The sequence below is a fragment of the Amphiura filiformis genome, chromosome 13 (assembly GCF_039555335.1).
Source record: "Amphiura filiformis chromosome 13, Afil_fr2py, whole genome shotgun sequence".
In the NCBI taxonomy this organism is placed as follows: domain Eukaryota; kingdom Metazoa; phylum Echinodermata; class Ophiuroidea; order Amphilepidida; family Amphiuridae; genus Amphiura; species Amphiura filiformis.
In genome coordinates, this window is record NC_092640.1 from 10,606,233 (window position 1) to 10,628,256 (window position 22,024).

Consider the following 22,024-nt stretch of genomic DNA (forward strand, 5'->3'; position numbering starts at 1 on the left):
ATGTGTGTTATGTATCGCCTTGGCTATTGTCTTGCACATACCTTGTTGTACACCTGGTTGCACACAAGGTCGTTATTATAACCGAAATATATGTGTGTTAGGTATCGCCTTGGCTATTGTCTTGCACATACCTTGTTGTACACCTGGTTGCACACAGGGTCATTATTATAAGCGAAATGTGTGTGCTAGGTATAGCCTTGGTTGGCTATTGTCTTGCACATACCTTGTGCACCTGGTTGCACCCAAAGTCGTTCTTATACCCGGGGTATTATACCCAAAATGTGTGTGCTATGTATAGTCTTGGCTATTGTCTTGCACAGTCTCAAACCAGGTCTGTGTTTTTCGTTAAGTGCAACTGTGAAGTGATAATGGATATAAAACTTGCGATTGGATTTCTTGCCAAACCACTTAAACGTAACGCGGGGAAAGTATCTGGATAATCACAAAAATTTGATGCCTTTCGAAACCCACCGTATTCTTAATTTGCCGTGTAGGTCGAATATGTAAAAAAAATAAACACCCAGTTTTGTATACTTATATTTTCTATAGAGCAAACTAGCGGAAACACAGTCTCGCGTTGAATTGATATGAACTACAAACCTACGATGTACGTTCATTAACACCACATGGACTGATATAACTGAAAAATTACTAGCCTGACTGGTCGCAATAACAGTACATCGGGCAAGTAATAAATAGTTCCTGTCGGGATGATGCCCGATTGGCTAATGCCCATCAACCTGATTGGCAGGTATCAACCTTGCTCAGTAATACTTCAGTATATCGGGCAGGTCGGGTTCCTGTCGGGTTGGGGCCCAATTGGCTAGTGTCCATCAGCCTGATTGGCAGGTATAAACCCTGCTCTGTAATACTTCAGTATATCGGGCGGGTCGGGTTCCTGTCGGGTTGGGGCCCAATTGGCTTGTGCCCATCAGCCTGATTGGCAGGTATCAACCCTGCTCGACAATTCAGTACATCAGGCATGTATTTAATTGCTGTCAGGCTAGCAAAATTTCTTGGTGACCTGCATGTCCGATTGGCTTGTGCGCGCCACCAGCCTGGGCTGATTGCCTGTGTAGCAATTTAGCCTGCTCTATAACAATTCAATACATCGGGTAGGACATGTAACAGTAGAATTGGATTTATGTTATAGGTAGTGTTAGCATGAAACTAAGCATAGAAGATAAATTAAATTTGGACAAATCATCACGATAATTACGATTTTGGTGCAAGGGTTGATAATATGAGGTGTGATAATAAGATTTTCTGCAGAAAACGCTTCCTCTTTTTTAAATGTAAGTACAATGACGTTTGAACACAATTTAATGCTTGTACTCACACCTTAGTCGGGTGGGTCACGGTAACTCCCCCTACCATCCTCCACTTTTACATAAAATTTAAACTAAAACACACATGTAACCCTAAACAAAAATATATGATCAAATAACCAATAGTGACTAAACCCATTAAACCATATTACTTACAGAAGTTAAATACAAGAAGCAAACAAATAATGTAACATGCAATAACATGACACAACATGCATGTAGACATCACCATGCACACAAGACATGTTTTAATAATAAAGTGCATCTTCTGAACTGGTTCTTAAGCTGAGTTAAAAGAGAATTATCATTCATTCCATCAATCACTCATTCAATCAACTTAACAAAGTGACAATATAGATGTTTATCAATGAATAACATAACAATACAAATAAGTCATTTAATCAATCATACTTTTCAAATTCACATTACATCACTGCATTAAACACTATTAAACATGCATACATCCATCTCTATACACCTGCGACCACACAAGGTTCTGAACAGAAACAAACTGCAACACCTGCCAATGGCCACACATGAGTGAAGTCCGACAAAAACCACAACCTCATTCAAACCCTCATTCTCACCCTAATAATCAACCACACCGGGTTCTGTACACCAAACCACTGTACCATCCATTGTGGGTGGAAACCCCACTTTCCAGCTAGCTTCATAACTCTTACTCACAAGCCACGTATACCGATAACCGCGAAAGCTAAGAACCGCTCTAATTTCTATTGCTTTGTCCAATAAAATGCACTGTTTTGTACTTACTTTCGCTTATGTCGAAATAATATAGTGCGATACCAATAGCAGCGAACACCAGAATCAAGGCGATGACCGTTACACTGATAACCATACATTTTCTTATAGGTTTTGGGTTGACTGGATCAGTCACCTCTGGCTGGGTACCTATATCCTTCATTGGTATTGGTTGGCAATTGAAGTCATTCGAAGAATCCATTATGGACCTGAGCAGAAATATAAATTAACATTCGTCTTCAATACCAAGCTATTTTTGTAAAACTATATCGATTCTCCTATATATATTATATACCAATTTGAAATCGGGATAGGTCCTAGCTATGTGTCTCCTCTTTCCAAAAATGTTAAATGTATGACAAAATATGCTATACTGCCAAGTCAATCAATTTAGAAAGTGATGATTAGAAAGACAAGAGCATTTTTATACGAAGATCGATTTTTGTACATCATTCTACAAAGACTGGCTTGAATATCAACAACGTAAGACCATCCGTATTACCTTAAAGACGGAATTCAGGCAACTGCTGACATTATCCTGCGACTCTAGCAGCTCTGGATTGACATCATACGTGTCAAAAGTTCATTGACCTATTTTGTGATTTAGTTATTATCGTCATTGCGCGCTCAGACATATCGAGCTCCGTATGTAATTTGATGATAAGTTGCTAGCTTTATTGTCGTCATTAGAGGACTTCACATGTCAATCGACTTACTTGTAGGCCAGGGCATTGAAAGGTAAAATCTAGAGTTTTCTTTGTTTAATAAGAAACTTGGAAGTTTGCCATGAACATTGTAATACAAGCTACTACTAGAACGCATGTTATGATAAACAATGTAACGATCTAATGTTAGTCAAACATAGACGTTCCATGATCTGGAAAATCGACATTTTGAAGTCAAGTTGTATATTAAAATGTTTACAGATTTTTAAACTCTCTGCGTGAGGGCATGGGGTGCAGCGGTACAGGCTCTGACTCATAATCGGAGAGTTGCGGGTTCGAACCCTGGCGGTGGTGCTATCGCGCACTTAACTTATATTGTCTTTTTCCACCCAAGTGTATTGCACCAGCATAAGATTATGGTGACGGGATGGTAAAACAGACCCGTTCATCGTTATACGGGAGGACTGGCAAACACCCTTATCATAAGTGAATTCAGTGGAGTCTGACCCAAACGCCAAAGGATTATCTCCGGCGCAGCATTACTTTATCTTCCTTTTCCTCGTTATAGCCACTTATTGTTAAAATCAATCTAAAACAGTAATATGATGCAAAAACGTTGTTTCTACTTATTTAGATGTTAGTAAAAGGAGGTATGCAACAAATCAAAAGTGTGGTGAAACAAGTCACAAGGCACATATCCGGAAAGTCTACTTTTGTCTACATGAGTGTGTGAGCTGCTGGATAGTTTTAGTAGTTATTGTGAGTTTTTACTTAGGTAAACTAAGTAAAAAACAATTGAGGTGTTGAAAAATTACTAATCCACAATAATATAGCCTTACAATGTTTACTAACAAATCAAGCCGGCGTTAATGAGAAACAAGCACCGAACACTACTATAACATCAAAACAAGGCACTCCGTAATCTGGAAACTTGGCATTAGTGTACAATTTGTACACAAACTACGTTGAAAAATGAGCTGTTGAAAACCATGCTTATCCAGAACAATAGGCTATTCCAGTTGAACTCCATACACCCCTGTGGAAGATATGATCTTAATCTTCCACACAGAGAGTGTGAATTTCAAATAGAGATATCTGAATGGGTGACTCCATTTGAAATTCACACTCCCATAGGGTATATGTTAATGGAGTAATCCAATAGACTGTGTAGCAATTCAAACATACGGTGAAACGAGACAGCCCGGGATATCGGAAAAGTTGACTTCTGTGTGGAATGCGCTGGATACTTTTAGTTCTTTGTTTCTGATCCTGTAAATGCAACGACTGTTTCCTTTATCAACACTTGATGAAAAGTGATAACCAAACTTACTCTACCGATTCCTGGTGAACCCTTTCAACCACTTTTAGTAATTTATAGTAATCTATTGTAAACTGCTTAGCTTATCCACAACAATAGCCTATGTGTTGATATTTCAAGTTAAATTAAGTAGCATGAGCTTTCGATCTTGGCCACGGTACCTCTTAACACTTTGTTTCGAGGTTTACAATACAGGGTGTCCCAGAAAAAATTACCGAGCGAATAAAATTGAACATAAGTCGAGAAATAGACATCAGAATCAAACAATTGAAAATGTTGCGCATAGCCTATTTTGTTGTGCATCACGTACGAAAATTTTATTTAATTCGGTTGACTGGTTGCGAAGAAATAAACGATGACATAATGCGTGCATAAATGCAGTTCATTCCAAGTTTGATCAAAAGGCGCTTTTTTCATGCTCGCTCACCGCTTCCTAAAGTTTGTGTATCTTATTAAATTTAGTCCACATTATCTATTTTATAATCCGACGGTGTTATGTCATTCCTGCTTTTACTGAAGATGAATAACAGTTTGTCGGAGAAAACTTTGATTTCTGCAATTGGAAGCTTTCCAACTTTAATTCTTTATGTTGTGCAAATATGTTATATTTTAACTTTCCAAAGAACATTTGAGCCAAAATTGACAATGATCAAGTGCTTGCAGCTTTATATGTGTAATTTTTGATACCATGCAACATTAATGTTGAAGTTTTAAAAGATTTAAACTTTGCATTACGATTTCTTGGAAATATTCCAAAAACATTAATGTGTGTGAGAATTTTTTCAAGCCAGCTGGAATTCTTTATACAATAATTCTTTATGCAACATTTATATCAACATTAACGAAAAAATATATTTACAAGTACCGATCATCATCTTACATGCAAGCTTTCATTTTCAAATTTGAACAAAACCTAATTAAATGTTTTGCAAGAAACAGATTGTTTAAAAAGAATGAAAAGGATTTCACAGAACAAAATATGAAGCCCATTGACAGTTAACCACTAGTATGCATTGTCTTGAATGATCTTTCTTTCAAACTTGGAACGAAGTGAACTGACGCATGCGTTATGTAATCGCTAATTTCTTCGTGATTAGTCCACCGATTCAAGTAAAATTGGCATATAAGATGCAAAATAAGATGGGCTACACGCTGACGTTTAGTTGTTTGGATTCTGATGTCTATTTCTCGACTTACGTCCAAATTCATTCGCCCGGTAATTTTTTCTGGGACACCCTGTACAAATAGATTATACAAAGATTCCACCTACCATAACAAGAAGTGAACCAATACTAAGAGGCCGGTCGAGTGCAGATCCGTCGGAACACGCTTTTCAATACGGAATAAATGCTAACCTCATCGTGACATCATCAAAGCAGCAAAGTTCATTTCCCATTGAAAAAGCGTTATCCGACTGATCTGCAGTCGACCATTCTGCTAATATTCTACTAATCTGAATGTATTTTCGCGCATATTTTTATGTCTATTTATATTTAACGTCTGCTCAAATTATACTCAAACTGAATTCATACCTCAACATGACGTGAGCATTATCGCTGCTCTGATCAATCAGATATATTGTACTTCGTGTGTGTCATATCGTACGATGAAGTTAATTCACCACTGAGAAGTAATCGCTCATCCCCAACGATTGAATCATAAAGTTAACTTTAAAGCACCCTTCATGTTCACCCAATAAACTCTTGTCCCCACTAAAAGTAAGATTAAGGCAATTTGGGCATCATTATGTCGAAGACAATCTCAGGCAAGGTTTGATAAACAAAACGTAATCTTCATGACACGTATAATGGTTATTCATTTGGCAAACAGAAAACAAGTAAATTGACTGTAAGGGGTAGCCTTCACGCACCATTAGACTGACATATATATCGTGTGCTTCTGTGTAACTGATTAATAGCATTTTGGCTTAATTAACGTTTAACATTTCTTCAAAGTAAACAGTGATGCTCATTTAAAGCTTTTCATATTTCATACAATACTTCCATACAATGTATTCATTTCATTTCTATATTATTCCTCATTATATTCTCAAAGTCGTGCTAGCTTCAAGTCGCAAACTAAGGTGATACTTGTATTACTTACAAATACAACAATTCATTTTTCAAACAAATAAATGTGTGTTAAATTTCAAAATATTTATCTAACGCACATTAAATGTCATTTATATTCCTCCGAATTGCCAATGGGGTATTCCAGTTGAAATCCACACGTCCCCTATGGAATACGTGACTCTAATCTCCTACATACGTAAAGGAAGCGTGAATTTCAAATGGGGTTACCTATAAATTGTGACTCCATTTGAAATCTACCCTCATGTGGGAGATTAAAATCATGTCTTCCTAGGGGGTTATGTATCTTAAATGGAATAGCTCCATCACTGCCGGGCATCACTGTGGGATATACCGTGACATTACGTCGTCGAACATTTGGCAAACCAATATCCAGTGTGATTTAATACCAGAACATAGGGCTCGTTTGAATGTGTTATCTCGGTTTGCGGTAGTGTTTTGCTTCCAGACTTGCAAACAGTTGGATCTTAATTTGGTTCAATTGTGCCAATACTGGATTGCCCTGATTGACATTACTGGCTGAGGGTTTATAAGTCAAAGATAAATATGAGTTGGGTCAGCCGGTGGGTGGGATATACTATACGGTATTATGTAGTCCTCCCCTATCCATTGTTACTGCTTTCACTAACGAAAGTAAAGTTGATTTTCCAGTTTCCGGATTACCTCTTTTAAGAGGTCCTGTGTTAAAACACAAGACCTTCTCCTATGTTGCGCCTCACACCTGGAATAGACTGCCAAATGGTATCAGGGAACCACAATCAGATGGTATTTTCAAGAGGGTTATATGAAGTCACATTTATCCCTTAGATTATTTAGCCTTTCTTTCAATGCAGTTCTCTAAAATGTATAGCAGTGCTATAGAAATATTTAAAAATGTATGTATATGTTTCTTTGGCATTTACAACTAATCTGAATGGTAAAGATTGCTTGGTTCTTTTATTATCCCTTTGCTTATTTGTTTCCCTTGCTTCATAATATGGCTGTGTGCTTTATTTGTTATATTTCGGTTGAGTCTGTAAAGAACCAGCATAAAGAGGGTTAGTGTAACATTATCAAGGTCACAATTCCCCAGGATTTAAAATTCGGCTTAAGCTACGATAATTTGCGCATCACTTACTGAACCTCGCACGGTGCTCACCTAGCTGGGATGACCGCTTAACATTTGCCAGGGTGAACATTGCATTTGAAAACCTGAGCGTGGGTGTATAGAAATACCATTAACTAATACACCCAAAGGATAAGCGATTAGCCTGAACTAATTGGTTTATAAAGCTGTCTGTGCTATACATGTTATATGGTATCTCCTCCGAAGTACTATTACAACAAAAAGGGTCCTAGATCCGAGTGGATGTTTGTATATCAAGGGGATATGTGGGGGAGGGATACACATACATCAATGGTATCAAATAATCGTGCTAAAGCAGTGAATGAAAATCTCTCGGGGTGAGTTGAGAAAATATCTTCAATGGGTTATATGTATTCACCGTCACCGGATGATGGAACCATTATATAGACGAGACATGATAAGATGATATGATAGAGAGGGGAGAAAGGGCGCCAAATCATGTTGTGTACTTGTTATCTGATATCGTGAATATGTCATGTACAACATAATGCCTGGAAACATGACAAAAGAAAAAAGCTGTGGATTAGACAAATTCTAGGAACCTTATGGTTCAATGCCGCTAATACTCTATAACACCGTTTTCAATGGGAAAATAGGTAATTTCAAGCACAGTTTTCTCATACATGGAACTTTGACAGTGAAAATACATTATTATAAATTAAGAGTAGAAGGTTGAATCTCCAAAATTTCAATATGATGACCTGAGATCTCTTTGTTTTAAGTCACTGAAGTGTAAAGATTACAGTTTTATAGTGCGCCCTCCTTTTTGGGACAAATTAGGAGCACACCAGTTAGGTGGGAAAATCGATGTGCAGCGGATAAATTTGGGGGAATTTTGTTATCAAAACTGTAAAATGATTGATAGTAGAAAACATGTCATTTCTGCATGTCACTCTGAAATTTGTAAATTCTTTTGGGTATACAGTTTGGTATTTTCCAGTAATCTTTAAGCACTTTTTTCAGATGCCATGCAAAAAAATAGTCCCTCTCCTTTTTTCAAGCACTGCCCAGCTCTATTAGTGGTATTTAACCTTATACTAAGTCGGTGGTTTAAGTAGTTTGTTAACTGAAGATATCGATAAATAGACCCCGGAATACACCCAATTTTTTCAAACTCATAGGTCACATAGATTCATGTTTACAAACGTCCTTGAATATGCACAAATAGAAACTGCCAACACAACATTTTTGCAAACAAAATGTTTTTCATCGACAACTTTTATTTAAAATAATGGTCTACATTTTCTTGAAGTTAAAGGGATTTGCAATTAGGTGCGTCTTCTACTGCAGTCTTCAATTTGAAACCACGGGCAAGGATAAACGTATATTCAATGTACTTTTTGAGAGATGTGTTTAGTAAGTTATGTTGAAGTTTAATAACCAAGTTAACTGACCATGTACACGTATTATCGTCATAATAACATGGCTACGTAATATTATATATACCGATTAACATCGAGTAATATTTACTGACATTTCCAGATGATAATTTTCAAACTCCCACATACAGCAGCTGTGATAGAACATTTGGCAGGTAAGGCGGTCAAAAGCTATAAGAGAACTTATTATTTTGTTTGGTAATGTTGTTTTGCAATATTTTAATAGCACAAGGATTGCTCGTGAAATCTACCTTAACTAAAGAGGTAGTATCTGCTTCGTTTACTCTAGCAGATGTTGCATTTATTTTGGGAAAGGACTGATTCAAAATAGTTCTGTCCCAAATCAAAGTGCAGTATATTTTACAGACAGAATTTTGACTCTGTGGTCAGACAGATTCAAAAGTATCCGTTTCTCAAATAATGAGGCGACACTATCTCTGAGAGTACTAAAGACTATCAATCGCAGATCACAAATACTGCATTTTTACAAAATACTGTCAAAATAATTCGGTAGCTTGACTAATTTAATCATTGTAATAAGAGCAATACAATATTACCGTGTTTTATCTTTCGACATGTTCGATGTTTAAAATTAATTTCTGTAACACTTGGTTATTCCACACGCCATGGAAGACATGACCTGAATCTCCCGCATAAATTTTGAATGGAGTCACCCATTCATTTAGCCCCATTGCATTATCAATTGAGGAGTCTTTCACTCCAAACTTTGCAGTAGCTCCCAAACCTTTGTTAATTCTGTTCCTATTTCGGGTAATGGTCGAGTTCCAATCCTCTGTAGCCTTTAATTGCGCAAAACTTTAGGCTTTGACTATAATTTTACGAAGATTATTTTTGGGTCAATCTTGTCTACAACATTCTTGACTACAATAATGAGTCTTTGGAAGACATGATCTTAATCTCCCACTCAGGTGTGCAAATTTTAAATAGAGTCACACATTCAGGTAACCCCATTTGAAATTCACACTCCCTGTGTGGGAGATTAAGGTCATGTCTAAATTCCATAAGGGGTGTATGAATTTTAACTGGAAAAGCACAATATGTAAGTTGGTAATGGTAGCCTCATTTTACCTCACTGTAATGCTGCTAAATTATCTCTCGAAATAGAATAATCTATATCATGGCACTTTGAAAAGTGTGTTAGTGAATGGCTTCGCTTACGTCCGTGTAGTGTGTCTTCTTCCCATCTCCTCAAATTTCATAGTAGGCCTATCTATTGGCAATAACCGCAGTAAACCTTGATACATGGACTATGTTTTATGACAACAAATGTGTACTAATTGTCATTGAAAGGACTGAATGCACTTTTCTTTTGAAATCGGTGTAATCTCTTCCTGGCGGCCGCATGATTGAAATTCGACCCTAATTTAATGAATGGAAGAAAACACAATGATGGTAGAGTCATCAGTCAGGTTCAAATAACAAGAAGTACGTAAAACAGATTGTATAGTAAAGTCGTCAGCAAATGACTGTTGACCACAGAATTGATTATTTTTAGGTGGAGGTCCGGGCGGGGCACCTGACGCAGTAGTAAGGGTACTTGACTCTGGTACATGAAGCCCTGGGTTCAATCCCCGGCAGTAATATTTTGCTGGGGTATTATTGGTTTTGAAAATAAATCTGTATTTAATACCACGACTGCCTACATTTAGTATCCAGTTTTAACTACCGTTTATCCGTGGGAGCTAGTATATAGCCAAATGGATATGGTGTCCGTCTGGAGATCGGAAGGTCGTGGATTCGAATCCTATACCGGCATATTCCCTTGCTTTTATTTCAAAAGTTGAGTTGTATATGCCGGTTTAAATTTGTGTTTATTTGTTCTCTTGTTAAATTGTAACACTTTCGGTTGGTAAACTGTTCTTTATTTCTTAGCATAACAAATTTTAAAAATTGTTTGCTACCTTTGCCGAACTCTAATTTTATGCAAGCAATGTGTTAGTATATCCACGGTACTGATAATTGTCTAGTCTGTGACTAACTCTCCTTGTTTAATTGAAAAGAGAGAGCAAGAAAGAGAGAGATTTTTAAACACATTGTATTGCTGCTTAGATTTGGGAACCCATTGATCTGTGATTGCTGCTTGTGAAAACATGTAACCTACGATAACGAGTTCACCAACAACCCATCAACGTGTTAGATGCCATACCCTTCCTCACATAAATATTTCCTATACATCTCCAGATGAGTTTGTTTAAACTCTTAACGGTGGGTTCAAGAGCTTGATGTGTTGTGTAGCTAAGTGATATGCACCCCGAGGGAAAACCATTGTGGAAAATAGAGCAGTGAGAAATGTCACCCTGGTACTAGTCGGCTAACCAGTGTTTAGGTGGGAGTCAGATTAGGGGTGCTATGACGCACTAATATACACGATTGCTTTTACGTAGCCTCGGGCTTCCTACTATAACGTCTCTTTAAAGATAGCTTTAAAGTTCAAGTGTTAGCAATGTGCGATTACCTTTTCCAGCCAATGAGCATGGTCGTTATTAACGACGCAATGAGTAACGATCCACTTGGTTGGCTAGTTCTCAAAATACTGATTGACGGTGTTTGAATTATAAATTCAGATGAAAGCACCCACACATTTACCAATAGTCAATGGTACACCAAGTCGCAATCAAAATGTTTTTGTGGTACGCATGGTACTGAATACAAAAAGCATATAGGAAGGTTTACTTAGTTCTTATCTAAACTTACTGCATTCGCGTGATTATTTGCAAACGCCCCTGTTCATCAGAGGCTTACCTACATTGCCACAAAGACAAACTGACAATGAATCAGACAGATGCATTTTATAAATAACTGGAAAGCAGACATAGATTGTACTTATGAAACACACATATTAATAAACTCTGAATATTCATATTAAACGGGAAAAAATTAAATTACTCTTATACTTCTGATATTGCAGAATTAATATTTTGCTAGATTCGTGCATCCAACATTCATAAGAATCATACAGGCTGTTATAATTCCATATAATTGACGACCCTCGATAGGCATTCGTATAAATCGATTTTGTACTCATTGATTGAACCATTTTCATTTTTCATTTGAGAACAAAACATCAATTAAACTAACGCTTATGTTTGACTGTCTTAATTAAATGATACTGCTTCTTTGGCCTTTATGGTCGTACGACCAAATATTCATTTGATGAGTTTCAATAATTTAATGTTCAACCACTACGCAAAAGGAATGACCAGTAAATCCGTGACATAATACGTAAGTCAGTCTATGACCTCCTGATCGCTAATGATAATATGCAAAATCCAGAATTCAAAATAATACATTTTAATCTGTGTTTATAAATATTAGTTGTTGGTGTTAAAGCCGCAATGATAGATATATTTTATTACATTGAAATGTAATGCCCCAATTACACGACCAATATAAAGAAATGAAGCACTTAGATTTGATCCTGGTACCTTTACAGGGCCGGATTTACCTTTTTGGGGGCCCTGGGCCAGACCAAAATTTGGAGGCCCCCAAACGCACCGTGAGGTGGCCAAGTTTTAGATTTCATTAGGACATTTGCTCGCGAAAAAAATTAAATGTTAAACTATTTTAGCTCAAATTTAAGCTGAAATTTGCTATAAACAGACCAGTGCGGGCGAAGCGCGTAATATTTTTTGATTTTTGTACCCTATTTTTGTCCAAAACATGGTGTTTTTTGGCTAAAATGGAAGATGCACACTGCACAAGGCAATTTTGGGCCCCCAAAATTTGGGGGCCCTGGGCCCAGGCCCATCTGGCCCTATGGTAAATCCGGCCCTGGGTACCTATATACCATGTTGGGTAGGATTTGATATGAGACAGACATATTGATCAGACATAGTTTATTACTTATAAGGTTTTGTTTACACGTACCAGTATGTTTGCACAGTCTAGTTTACATTATGAAGTGGTGCATTTTCAACAACCACTCTATTATACAAATAGTACATGTATAATCATTTTCATAATTTGACACATAATACTTTTCTTCATATGAAAGTAGATTTATTCTGGCCGGCGGGACTGACCTTCAATGACGTGATTCAAATCCTATATACTTTTAAAAAGAGATACCACACTGGTCTATATTGTGATGTACCCTGGGTAATTTAATTTGATTATTTATCTTTGTTTACAATTAAAATCTACTTCATGAGACATTTGGGGGGAATCCCTTTCATTCATCAAGTTGGTATCATGAATATCATGAGAGTTTGTAAATTCTCTATGTGTTGGTCATCCTGTGCTTCAAAAATAGGTACATCTGAACCAGTTTGCATAACCAATAATGTGCTATTTTAATACAGCAACGAAGGAGATTTTTAGTATATGAAGGTATACTCTCCTTCCCAAAGGATTACAGATCTTCTGTTGATTTGCTGGAGTCTGATTTATAAAACAACGCATCTGTCAATAAAGTGGAGCAGTGCAGAAAGAAGCCTGCTTCCTGGAGAAAGAGTGATTGGTGAAAGAAGCACCATTTTTGGAGACCATCTTTGGAAACAAAGGAGATTGTCATCTGCGCAAGGAGTTAAGTGTTTGGAGAACGGCGCAAGGAGTTAAGTGTTTTGGAGAAAGCAGCACCATTTCTGTGCGAGGATTTTATACTAAATGCAATGCAAGTGTACAACGGACTTCCCTGAACAGTGATTTTCGCAGGATAAGCAAACAAAGGAGATACATACATCAGCCTTCCAGAATATTGCAATAGAACTCTATGATGACCAAGAAGAAGATTGCTGGTTTAGTACCGATTAGTTAAAATTGTGATTGTGTGATTATATTGTATGTGCATATGTTGCCATGTACCTATCATATTTTGCTTTCAATTAAAGACTTAGATTTTGTTAACTTAATCAAACAGTGTATTGTTGTTGTGCATTGGAGCGGTAATTTTGGCCTTGAGTCATTGCGGCTCGTAACAATAAAATATAAATAAATATCAATGTTAGGTTTTAAGAATTTGTATGCCTTGGTTCAACCCTTCATACACCACCCCTGCTCATAGCTCTCATGATACCCCCCTCACACACACACACCCCCACACCCCTACGCACCCCATCAGACAACGGCAGCACGAGTTAATTTAATACTAATGTTAAAAGGTCACTATTGTACAATAATACGCTGTAAAGACATGTGTGATACAATGATGCAAGTAATGCAACTAATGTCGACTTGCCAGATTATGGTGCACCTTGGTGAAAAAAACTGATAAACCAACTTTCAGAAACTAAGGTGAAAAAAGAAGCATAAAATTAAATGGCTACTTCTGATAAACTAACTTTCAGAAACTAAGGTGAAAAAAGAATTGTATACAATTAAATGGCTACTCTAATGTACGTATATTGCTGTCAAGATTATTGCAAATGGAGTTAATTGGAATACCACACCATATAGAAACTGTCAATCCGCTATGGACAGAGTCCGTTGACCTTAATTATGTTACATTTTGCACTATGGGTATCAATTAAACTCATACGCCACATATGATGATAGCACAGTCAGATAACACTGCTAAGTTAATGTTATTGGACTATGTCCTGAGAAACGAGGTCATTGTGGCTCACATAGTGACTGCAATACAGCAATTGATCGTTATATTATTAAAGGAAGTCGGTTTGATCAATATTACTACTAGTTTCTTTACCCCTTAGGAATTCCGCCATTTATTTACTACCCATAATGCATTGCAACAATATTCCCGTAACGTAATTATAATATGTACTGTACATTGTGTTAGGATCGATATTTAGACACTATAACACTTAGGATGATGGGATACGTGTAAATGGTGATATTGACAGGCGTCATATTACTAAGTTTTATCCTCGATAATTAAAAGTGCTTGTGGTATATTATTGTACACCTGAATGACTTAATTAGCAATGGTTGTCTTTATGCAATAACCTGTCTCCTCGGTCGGGGGCTCCAAATACAATTTCTTATCGAAAAACAACCACTGCTGATTATTGGAATGCTAAGGCTTTTTCGATTGGATTCCGTTTTGTCTTAACAATCAAAGCTTCTTAGACTCTGCGGCTACTAGATCGTATTTCCTAGGCAATTGGGGAAAGAACAAATGGTTTTCTAATACCAATTAGCTATATCTTATTTCCCACAGATTCAGGATTCTATTGTTTCTATCATTATCGGTATACACAAGCTAATTATGTGCGTGAATTTTATCGATCATCTAAGTAAATAGTATACAATCGACTCACAAATTATACAAAAAACAAAACAAAAAACGAATCAAACCAAGCTAAAAACCTAGAAAACAAACCCAAATATAGTCCCATCCCAGTGGGCACGTCAGCAAAATGACGTTAATACAGCTTCGGAACGTTGTATAATGGTTGTAGGATGGTTGTATTTGAAAGTTTTTTAGACGCGTTGGTTTGTAATAACATAATTAACACGTTACTTGAACTAAGGTATTCCGAAGTCTGGAAAGTCGACATTAGTTAGGTTACTTGCCCCACGGTTTTGATCACGTTAAGGCAATACAGTGTATTAGTAACAAATAGAAATCCTTTCAACACACGGTCATTATCTACTACTTACCGTCGTGTCTTATGTGTGGGGTGTGTGCGTGGGAGAGAATATGGGTGGGGTGTGTTGTGGGAGAGTGAATGTGTGGGGTGTGTGCGTGGGAGAGAATATGGGTGGGGTGTGTGCGTGGGAGAGAGTATGGGTGGGGTGTGTGCGTGGGAGAGAGTATGGGTGGGGTGTGTGCGTGGGAGAGAGTATATGGGTGGGGTGTGTTGTGAGGAGATTGGAACTAAGGCATCGTAAAGTCTGGAAATCTCACATTGGTAGCATTGCAAAACATAATGGGCTTTTACAGATGAATATCCATACACCGCTATGGAAGACATAACCTTAATCTTCCACACAGGGAGTGTGAATTTCAAATGGGGTTACCTGAATGGGTGACTTCATTTGAAATCTATACCCCCATATGGGGTGTATGGATTTCAAACTGAAATACCACATTACAACGTTGTAGACAAGATAGGGCAAAAATAATCTTCGTAAAATTACAGTCGATTCTTACAGATTTTAAAGGTTTGGGTAAAGGTTAAAGGGAATGGGACCTCGACCATTACCCAAAATAGGGAACATAACTATCAAAGGTATTGTTTATTTATTTACTTATTATTTACTTATTATTTACTTTAAATGCTTATTATTTACTTCCTATAAGTTAAACCTGTATATTTTCGGCGCTATTGCAGATTGTGGAGTGAACGACCCCTGATAATGAAACTGTCCAAAAAAGTTCAGGTTTCAAATCCATGTGAAACATAGTACACGGAAGATGATAAAGTACAAACTCAATTTTCAAGACTCAGAACAAAATCCTACTATTTCAAGTAAGAAGCTGTAAGAATAGACATTAGACATGATACAGATAGCAGTGGACAGGGTACATGGCTATTTGCCATTAACAAATTACAGACATTCAATTTATATTAGAACTGTTATTAGTGTAATACGGTCCTTAACCCTTGAGCAATGAGCTTTACTTTATAAAGCTCATTGTATATTTGTGGAATGTCTAGGGTGTGCGCTCTTGAAGCAGCAAAGTCCCTGATTTGTTGTTTAATGGTATGTGGGCCGTAGTGGTCAGCGACAACCTGTAAAGTGTGTTGAGGCTTGTGGATCAACGTCTAGGCGTTGTGCCTGTGCGTAGCGCACTATAAATCACTGCGCTTTTTTTTTTTTTTTTTTTTTTATAAACTCCGATTGACCTGTTCTCAAGGAACACTTAGTTTGCTTACTGTTCGATTGTTTGTTCAAATTACTTCTTTATATTGAATATTGTAAGAACCACTGTATCCTGCTACTACATGGGACGGTTTCTTGAGTTGGTTATAGTTGGTGATCAAGGTAGCCCAACAAATATATATTTGATATTATGAAGAGCTTGTTTCCAAACCATGTTAAGTCCACAAACACATGTTTCTGATTTACCTGTGCGATATTGCAAATGGGTTGTGGTGCTATAGGCATAGTAATTTCAGTTGGATGCACCATTACAAAGCAAACAGTGGATGGATGCACAGTAACAATACTGTGTGACGCCTTTGGTTCCCAAATGAGAACAATAGTCTGCATATTGTTAAGCAGCATTGCTGTGGTAAATAATGGCTTGTTGGTGGTACAATTCATTGTTGCTGATGTCAAACTTGTCAAAGTAATTCGGATTGTATCACACAAGTAAATGAGAAACATGTGGTTGTGGACATGGTTTGGAAACAAGCTCTTCATAATATACACAATGGGCCTTTGTGTTTTTCATAATACATAGCAATACGTTCAGTTTCAGTTTCCTGATCTCTTATTCTGTCGGTCCGTGCCACGTCACTTCCGGTTGATGATGCGACTCACGGGCGAGTAAAAACAAGTCCCTGATTCGATTTTTTTTGATGATTTCTGGCATTGGTGTTATGTAAATTTCGATCGCAAATAGTCAGTGGAATCAAACAACCGTTTCTAAGTCTTCAGAGTGGAAGAAACTTACTTGATTTACCGTTTATATACTGACAAACTTAAAATTAAATTCCATGGTCGAGTGTCGTTTTTTCCGAAATTGAATGTCACTCCAACAACATCGCTATGTAGCCTCCTTCACAGCCGGTTTCTGTTGTTCATAACAAACCGCGAGCCACATGCAGTTTGGGCCCGAGACTAGAGATAGCCCGGATGTTGGACCGACAGAATTGTTACTTCCTATGTTTGATCGGCTAGTCCTGTCATGGAAGAAAGATATAGCCGTATCTCTTTCTTCCATAGTCATATTGACTAGCTCGTGAATGTCCACGGCTGACCCTCTTTTGTGGAGATCAGTTTAGGCGAATTCGCTTCTGTTTCCTGAAAGCAAATGCTATCTTTTGATTGGTTAGATGTGATGTCATCGACATGACTCATCGACTACAGAAACCATAATTGAGATGTTCGACTGCGACAGGACAAAACATTCTGTACTCCTGAGGACAGAATAACCGGTATCACATGTTGTGATATACTACCCATATAACATGTATAATGAAGAAGTCAAATGTTGGTGTTTCATTCTTTTTTTGCGAATATGGGCATCCCATATATTCATACGAAATTCGGCATAACTACAGAATACCCACCCACCTCCCAACACAGCGTTAGGGTTCGGGTTAGGATTAGGGTTAGGGTTAGGGTTAGGTTAAGGTTAGGGCTAGGGTTAGGGTTAGGCACCCTGAGCGGGGTATTCTGTAGTTACTCCCGAAATTCAGCTGGAAATTGAGCTCAACCTTGCTATTCTCGTGACGAAACTCAACGCTATACTGCTAATATTGTCTTCTGTGATTGTCCCCATTCTTCACTTACAGACATAACAAGGTAATTCTGGATTTATAAGAAGCAGGTTATGTACTTCTTTGCTAGAACTCTTTAAGTGAAAGTTAATTGTACACATGAGGTGTTTTTGGCCACCCTGTATATAAACCGCGAGGCCCCAACAATATGCAAATGATGTCGAGGCCTCGCGGTTTATATACAGGGTGGCCAAACAAAAGCTCATTTTAAATTTGTTTGTATACCTATGTTGGTCCGTAATGGACAGACGCTTGGGTCCATGGGAAATCCATGGTCCAAACTTATGGAAAATGCACAAGCCAGGCTTGTGACACATTTTTGTTGGCCTGTTGGGGAACTCAATGTTGGGCACTAAGTAACAACAGAGTCAGCAGTCCAACGAAAATAAATTTGGAAAAAAGTTGCACCAGTCACACCTGTTCAGACCACTGCATCAAATTGGCATATCTGGGCCGAAACGGGCCGAAGCATTGAAATCATACGTTAGGATTAACGCTCCAAAAGCTAACCTTACATATCCAAGTGTAATGTAGAAACTACCGATCTATCATTTGAGACTAACAGATTTGTGCGAGACACCCATACTGCAGTTACTGTCCATTTTCCTATACACAATACACAGTGCTCTTTCCCATTGACGCGTGACCTCTACAAATAGCCCTACGTTAAAAGTATGGGGATATGACTAGTTAACGTCGCTGTGTGAAAAATAACCGGCCAATATTAAAAGTACTCTTCTAAAGTTCTAGAAAATATAGTTTTTAACATGTCCTAAATTTTAGCTAATTTAGATGTTTGGAAATATTCGTACTTTGGTGTTTTAGTTAATGTTATAGGTAATAGTACATTGCCTAGTTAACGTCGCTGTGTGAAAAATAACCGGCCAATATTAAAAGTACTCTTCTAAAATTCTAGACAATATAGTTTTGTAACATGTCCTAAATTTTTAGCTAATTTAGGTGTTTGGAGAGGGTCGTACTTTTGTGTTTTAGGAAGGACATGTAAACGACAGATAACACCAAAAATATGAAGAAATTATTTCCAAACCGTGTTAAGTCAACAATCATTATGTTGCTCATTTTCAAGAATGCTGGTTTACAAAAAGCACGCCATTGTCTGATTTCGTGAACAAAGCCACACATACCATTGTTTCCTTTCGTTTCCTTTATAATCGGTTACCCAACTGAAGCTATGAATACCAGCTTTATTGCGATATCGCACATGAAAACAGACACTTGTGCACAACCAGAGAAGATCCGATTTTATCAGTTGAGCTGTTTCAATGAGTGTTATCTTGGTTTAATAGCTTTTAATGGGGTTAACTCCTGCAAAGGTCGAGATGAATTCTACTGTAGACATGACTGCATCATGCTATACTGTACACAAAGGTTTACGAAATTAAAAATGGACAGTTGTTTATTTTGGGACACCCTGTAATATCGCGTCGTCAACAGTACAATAAACATTAAGATATAAAATCGGTTATCAACCCCGCGATTTGGTAGCCCAATTGGGCGACTTTTGAAGATTTCCCCGCACGACTTAACAATTTCCTGTCCCATATAAAGCAATGGTTCAAAACAAAATTGGGTGACTTTTCAACATTGGCTCCCGCGACTTCTGGTAGTTTCCTGTTCCATATAGACACCAATGGTTAGGACAAATATTGGGCGACATTTCGATTATTTGACCCGCGATTCGGGCTGAAATTGTTTTCAACCATGTGGTGATAATAGACTAAACTACAATTGTACAAGAATCACCTGAATCTGTTTCCGCTATTTATTAATAACTTATTCATTGTGTTTTATTCGTTTTTTTCTCATCAATTTTTCACATCTTATAGACACCCTTCCTGAAGAGAATTTCCGTCTTCAAGACGCAATTCTAAAGCGGTTTTAATAAGTAAATAGGGGTGGATTTGTTCAATGTCGGGTATTTTCTTTGGAAATTTGCTTTACTCGTATATATCAAGTAAGACGAATATCTTTCATGTCTTTGCAGGGGAACATATTTTAACAGATATCATGGATATTGTTCTATCTTTTTACTTTTGCTGCACACAAAAATTCATGTGGTTAGATCTGTTTATGAGTAAAATTGTCCTTTTGTACAGGCTATGGTCTATATTTATCCCTACCTACCTTCACTACAACAAAAGTTTGTAAATATATGTGGGTGAACTACTACGTAAGTTTGAAATATAAGTGGGTGAAGCTTTTATATAGGGTATTCAATAGTATGCTGTTTAGTATAGACAGTCTAGTAGCTGAACAGCAACAGCCTGGAGCCTCTTATGACCTCTCTAGCCTCGTTTCGTACGATTATAAAGCTAGCTGCTTTCATTAATACACGAAAACACCAAACATCCTCAATTCATATCGATGAAGAACTTGCCTAAAGATGTGTATTGACGAAAAATATAGTCTCGTGGGCAGGTAAATTGCAAATTGGCGAGAACTCGTGTTCTTACGCGTGCATCAAAGTCTGTGTACGAGGCTAACATAAGTTTATTGTCTGTGTAACATAAATGAAACTTCAATTCCTACTGTCAGATTGTCTTCTTTTTGTTTTTTCAATACATGATATTACATTAAACTATTAGCTGTGAGTGCTTATATTATTTACATTCATGGCTTAACTGCTCACTTGTCATCCGTAGCTGTCTTCGAGGCCCTTTCTATCTGTGTTTTGTGTGTACAAAGTATAGGACAAGTGGCCAGTATTTGTAATAAATTATTTAAAATGGTACAGTAAGCACTAATCATGTTAATGCCACCTAATTCCGTTCTTGAGGCGCGTGTCATCAACAAGATTGATTTTCTATCAGTTTTTTTACCATTATTGCCTCTTTAATCATACAATTTTTGGAAATTAAACTGCGACTGTACTCCTTTGCCTATTTAACTCAATACAATTTGTGGAAATAAAACTGCAAATCCACTCCTTTACCTATTTAACTCAATACAATTTTTGGAAATAAAACCACAACTCTACTCATTTACCTTTTTAAATCAATACAATTTGAAAAATAAAACTGCAACTCTACTCATTTACCTATTGAACTCAATACAATTCGAGAATAAAACTTCAACTCTACTTCTTTAACTCTTTAACTCAATACAATTCTAGAAGAAGTAAAACGGCAACTCTCCAACTCTACATATATACCTCTTTAACTCCTATAATTTCAAAACTAAAACAGCAAGTCTACTCTTTTACCTATTTAACTCAATACAATTTAAGAAATAAAACTGCAACTCTACGCCTTTACCCCTTTAACTCAATACAATTGGAGAAGCCTCCTAAAATTTCAAAAATAAAACTGCAAGTCTAATCCTTTACCTATTTAACTCAATACAATTTGAGAAATAAAACTGCAACTCTACTCCTTTACCTATTGAACAGCAAGTCTATCTTTTACCTATTTAACTCAATACAATTTAAGAAATAAAACTGCAACTCTACGCCTTTACCCCTTTAACTCAATGCAATTGGAGAAGCCTCCTAAAATTTCAAAAATAAAACTGCAAGTCTAATCCTTTACCTATTTAACTCAATACAATTTGAGAAATAAAGCTGCAACTCTACTCCTTTACTCCTTTAAGACTCCTTGGAGAAGTCTCCTAAAATTTCAAAAATAAAACTGCAAGTCTACTCCTTTGCCTATTTAACTTAATACACTTTGAGAAATGAAACTCCAACTCTACTCCTTTGCCTATCGAACGCAATACAATTTGAGAAATAAAGCTGCAACTCTACTCCTTTACTCCTTTAAGACTCCTTGGAGAAGTCTCCTAAAATTTAAAAAATAAAACTGCAAGTCTACTCCTTTGCCTATTTAACTTAGTACACTTTGAGAAATGAAACTCCAACTCTACTCCTTTGCCTATCGAACTCAATACAATTTGAGAAATAAAACTGCAACTCTTCCTCTTAAATTCAACAATACAAACTACAACTTTACTCTTTCGGAAGAAC

General features: G+C 37.1%; 1 protein-coding gene across 2 annotated transcripts in view; it reads right to left on the bottom strand.

Moving 5' to 3' along the window:
• LOC140167994 (uncharacterized) overlaps nt 1–22,024 on the bottom strand; it is a 122,683-nt gene that overhangs the window by 92,495 nt on the left and 8,164 nt on the right. The window contains exon 2 of one of the 2 annotated variants that reach the window (XM_072191303.1): nt 2,103–2,299. The exons of the other annotated variant lie outside the window; for it this stretch is intronic. Within the exon in view, the coding sequence (XP_072047404.1) occupies nt 2,103–2,292 (190 nt within the window). The 5' untranslated portion in view covers nt 2,293–2,299. The remainder of the gene's footprint in view (nt 1–2,102; nt 2,300–22,024) is intronic. 2 annotated transcript variants of the gene reach the window in all.